We start from the raw sequence: 4,165 nt of genomic DNA on the forward strand, positions 1-4,165 counted from the left end.
CTAAATTGATCAAATTGAAAAGTTTAAGATTGAATTGACGTAAATACAATAAGTCTACGACTTTATTTTATTTTATTTTATAATTTCTCCCGCTATTTAAATCAATTAGGTTTTATAGGAGGCAAATGAGAAAAAAATGAGAAATTATGTAGTAAATTTGAGTAAACGTACTAAATTAAATTTGGACCGTCACATTTGGTAAAACTCACGCAAGACTATCGCGGGACTCGCCAATTTCAACTTCCTAAATTCAGTTCGATGCTTATCTTACGCTTGATAACTTCTCAAAAGGGTTTAGACCAAAAAAAAAAAGAAAACTTCTCAAAAGGGTCTACCATCTAAACATGCAATACCTACGTGTTTCTGAAGCAGTGCGTTTGGCAATCTTGCCATGTGATGGTGGGGCCACATATTCCAGGCTAAACACTTTGCCCATCGGAGCCCATTTTGGCACTCCTTGGGCCTACTTGTTAGTGGTTAGTATCTATACACACACACACACACACACACACACACACACACACACACACACACACACATATATATATATATATATATCACAATAATTGCAAAGAAATGATTTTCACTTATGATACTTGAAAGTCTTCCTTCTCAAACTCGATTCCTTAACGAGAAAGATCAACAATTTAGAATTTTCATATTTGTTTCCAAAATAAAAATAAAAATAAAAATGAAAGGTTCTCATCCAAACATATTCTGATTTGAACACTCAATTCATAGATAATCAAAATTTCAACATAAATCAAATAACGTGTTACGGAGGCTTTTCAATGTCATTATTTCACCAACTCTTATCCACGAAATTACAAGTTTCCTTGTTTAATGGACTTGGATTGAGGTGGATATTGCGGTGGTCAATCCCGTGACTGTAGAGGGTTCTCGTTCTCGTGTTTAATGGATTTGGACTTGCCCTCATTCTTCGAAATCTCCCCGAAGGAGCATCACACCTTCCTCGACTGCAAGTCTCTCTCAATAAGCCGTTTCTCTTCTACTGTAACAAGATCCTTTAACAAAATAGTCCATAGCAATAATTTATTTTATAGGAAACGCCCAAAACCCTCGATCACCACCCGTATATAAATTCTTTTGTAAATTCTATTCACATACTTCTAAGCAAAATCACACTTTGAAAAAACCGAATTACCCATCCTTATAAATCCATTTTATTACCTTACTTAGGGTTTTAGTGGTTTTATTCTTAATCGGTTCATTTTGGGTGGATGCGAGAATTTTTTCTTTCGAGATGGGCGAATTTGGGAGCAAAATGGCACTTCTGCAAATGGGGACATAAAAAGTAATTGGCGCGAATGTGCAAAATTGTTTTCAGAAGTAAAACTTATATCTGTATTTGATACTTTCAGAATTACAGATATAGAAGTTAGTGTTGGTAAGTGTGATGTATGTTTTGGGTAACTTTCCTTATTTCATTTACTTATATTCCATAATGCATTTCTATCAATAGCGAAAGAGGCATGAACTTCTTTTAAAGAAAATATTGAATCAATCTTTAAGGCTGTGTTTTCCACAATCACGCGCATTGTATGAACCCACTTTGCAATAAATCATAGAAAAACATCTCATACGTCATCATATTAGAACACTAACAAATTCGCATGATTGCATCTTCAAGGCTATTACAAGTTGTTCGAAGCATCATGATCCTGTCTTTCCCACCATGCAGTAATGGCAAACAGGCTTCCTCTAATGAAGAAGCATGCATGAACAATAGCTTGCGTGCCGGTCAAGACAAGAACATGTAAAGCAACGGTCGGATCACGCTCCTACATGGAGTTCATCATTATTGTTATCAAACAAATACAATATACATTTCACACGTCAAATGCAGTAGTTATGTTGGATAATTTAGACCAACGGCAGTCGCTCGAGTGCAATTGTCGTGGCTAACTTGCCATCTACCCAGTAACCAACTATTGATTGTCCAGGAGCAGCTTTGTACCTTCGTAGGAGAATAAATGCACCGCATTCTTACAGCTGAGCTCCGCAAGATCTTCTGGAGGCATGTCTAGCAAGGATGCGACATAATTAAGCACCACGAGAATGTTTGCAGGATGATTCAGAGATCCCGTTGGCGATGTAGATTCAATGCATCCTCCGTCGGCTGGACCTGCACTACACTGAACATCGTCATCGATAAAAAATGCAGGATTCTTTGGCAATGCATCCGGCGCATCTGTTTCCAATAAAATCCTTTCGAAAGGAACCACCTTCAACATCTTCTTCGCCGTCTGCTCTTTCATGGGCATGAGATGTCCCGAGAATGAAAAATAAGCTCCCACTTCGACCAATTGAGGAACCATTTCAGCGGAACCCATATAAGAGTGGAGGATGATACCAGCAGGAAAAGGCCCTGCCTCTTTCAATATCTGAAGCAGATCGTCAAATGCACTGACACAATGGACCGATGCTGGTCTATTCAACTCTTTCGCGAGTTCGAGCTGTTTCTTGAACACTTCCACCTGATCGTTGAAATTGATCTCCCTCTCGTGAGACCCTTTGTCCAAACCAATCTCTCCCACTGCAGCGCAGGGAGTGGCTCGAAATATTCCCTTAATATCTGAAACCAGTTAGGGCTTCTATCAGCAACAAACCACGGATGAAGTCCAAAGTTTGGAATGGTACAAGGATAGTCCTCGCTCAGTTGCTTCACCAGATGCCAGTCTTTCTCATGCGTCCCATCAACTGCAAATTTAATTACACCAGCCTGACGGGCCGACTCAATTAACTCCGGCGCCATACACAAGATCCGAGGGTCTTGCAAGTGGCAATGGGCGTCAAACACTTTCATACCTCTGCTATTTGATGATCTTGTCCACCTAGAACACATGCGTAAGAAGTAAAGATAATGCCGAACCAGGTGTCCACTTCAACTGGAGACTATTTATAAAGGGATCGATTCATATCCCTTCTAGTGACATTATAGAGCAATGCTTGGATCCCAATCATGGGTCTGTCCGACCAATGTTTGCTTCTCGGGACTAGTTCCTCGAGCCAACTACCAAGAAGCCACATTTCAGGACAATGAAGCCTTTGACTGCTAGAGAGATTGAATGATTCGCATATGTAAAACAGTATCAAACGAAAAGAAATCAAAGGTGCTACAGGATGTCCACATTCGAATTTAGCTATGTTGCTTAGGATTCTATAATCGGGCTTGGCTGGTGCTCAGAGCAACTTGAGCCCAAGTCCTTTAATGTTGGGTACAAATTTTTTTGTACATCTATCTTCGATTTTCCATTACAGAAACAGTTCACGCCCAATAGCAGCGACAAGAAAAGGGGTAAAAAAGAAGAACTTCAAACGGGGGAAGAAAAAAAAACCAAAAAAAGGTGCAATTTGTCAAACATTTGGTGTGCGAGTCACTAAAACAGAGAACGTGAAAATTCTCGTCATCATCCAAAGTAAGCTGAAAGAACGGAAGAAGAACATCCGAAACAACCACAATGAAACTGATGAGATAAGAATCGTTGCCGGAATTTTCCCATGGTAAGCGGATAACGTACCGTCCAGTGCCTGGATGCAAAGTCGAAGATGGACGGACGGACGGACGGACAATCGATCGTGGTCGAGAGGGGGATTGGGAATATGGGATGAAGAAACTGAAAAGCCGAATGGACGAGGAGGATACCTCGTTCTTACCTTGATTAGCTGTGAATTTCATGGTTGGCATTATTAAAAGATTACGCAACCAAGGGAAAGTCCTAAGAACGAGGCCTCAAGCGTAATTTGAGCGAAAGTCGGTCCGTCAGTCTATTTTATATGGAATAAACAAACAACAACAACGACAATGTTGGCATTATTCAAAGATTACTCACCTAGAGAAAGCTTTTAGGAAAGAGGATCAAGCCTAATATAAAAAAATGATATAAATCATTCACGAACTTTAGCTTAATATGTAATCTATTTTTTTATGAAATAAACAAACAACAACAACAATAATGTTGGCATTATTCAAAGATTACTCAACTAGAGAAAGTTCTAGGAAATAAGTCTCAAGCCTATAATATAAAGAAAAAAAAAGACAAATGACACAAATGATTCCTAAACTTTAACCCAATATGTAATCTATTTTTTATGGAATAAACAAACAAACAACAACAACAACAACAATGGTTGGTATTATTCA

General features: G+C 38.9%; 1 protein-coding gene across 1 annotated transcript; it reads right to left on the reverse strand.

Moving 5' to 3' along the window:
- Positions 1-1,586: 1,586 nt before the first annotated feature.
- LOC104449053 (uncharacterized metal-dependent hydrolase YabD) lies at positions 1,587-3,672 on the reverse strand. Its single transcript, XM_010063063.3, is given in 3 exon segments — positions 1,587-2,575; positions 2,578-2,855; positions 3,543-3,672. Coding segments are annotated over 2 exon segments (876 nt in total). The 5' UTR covers positions 2,828-2,855; positions 3,543-3,672; the 3' UTR covers positions 1,587-1,949.
- Positions 3,673-4,165: the final 493 nt, after the last annotated feature.

Source organism: Eucalyptus grandis, chromosome 6, assembly GCF_016545825.1.
Source record: "Eucalyptus grandis isolate ANBG69807.140 chromosome 6, ASM1654582v1, whole genome shotgun sequence".
NCBI lineage: Eukaryota > Viridiplantae > Streptophyta > Magnoliopsida > Myrtales > Myrtaceae > Eucalyptus > Eucalyptus grandis.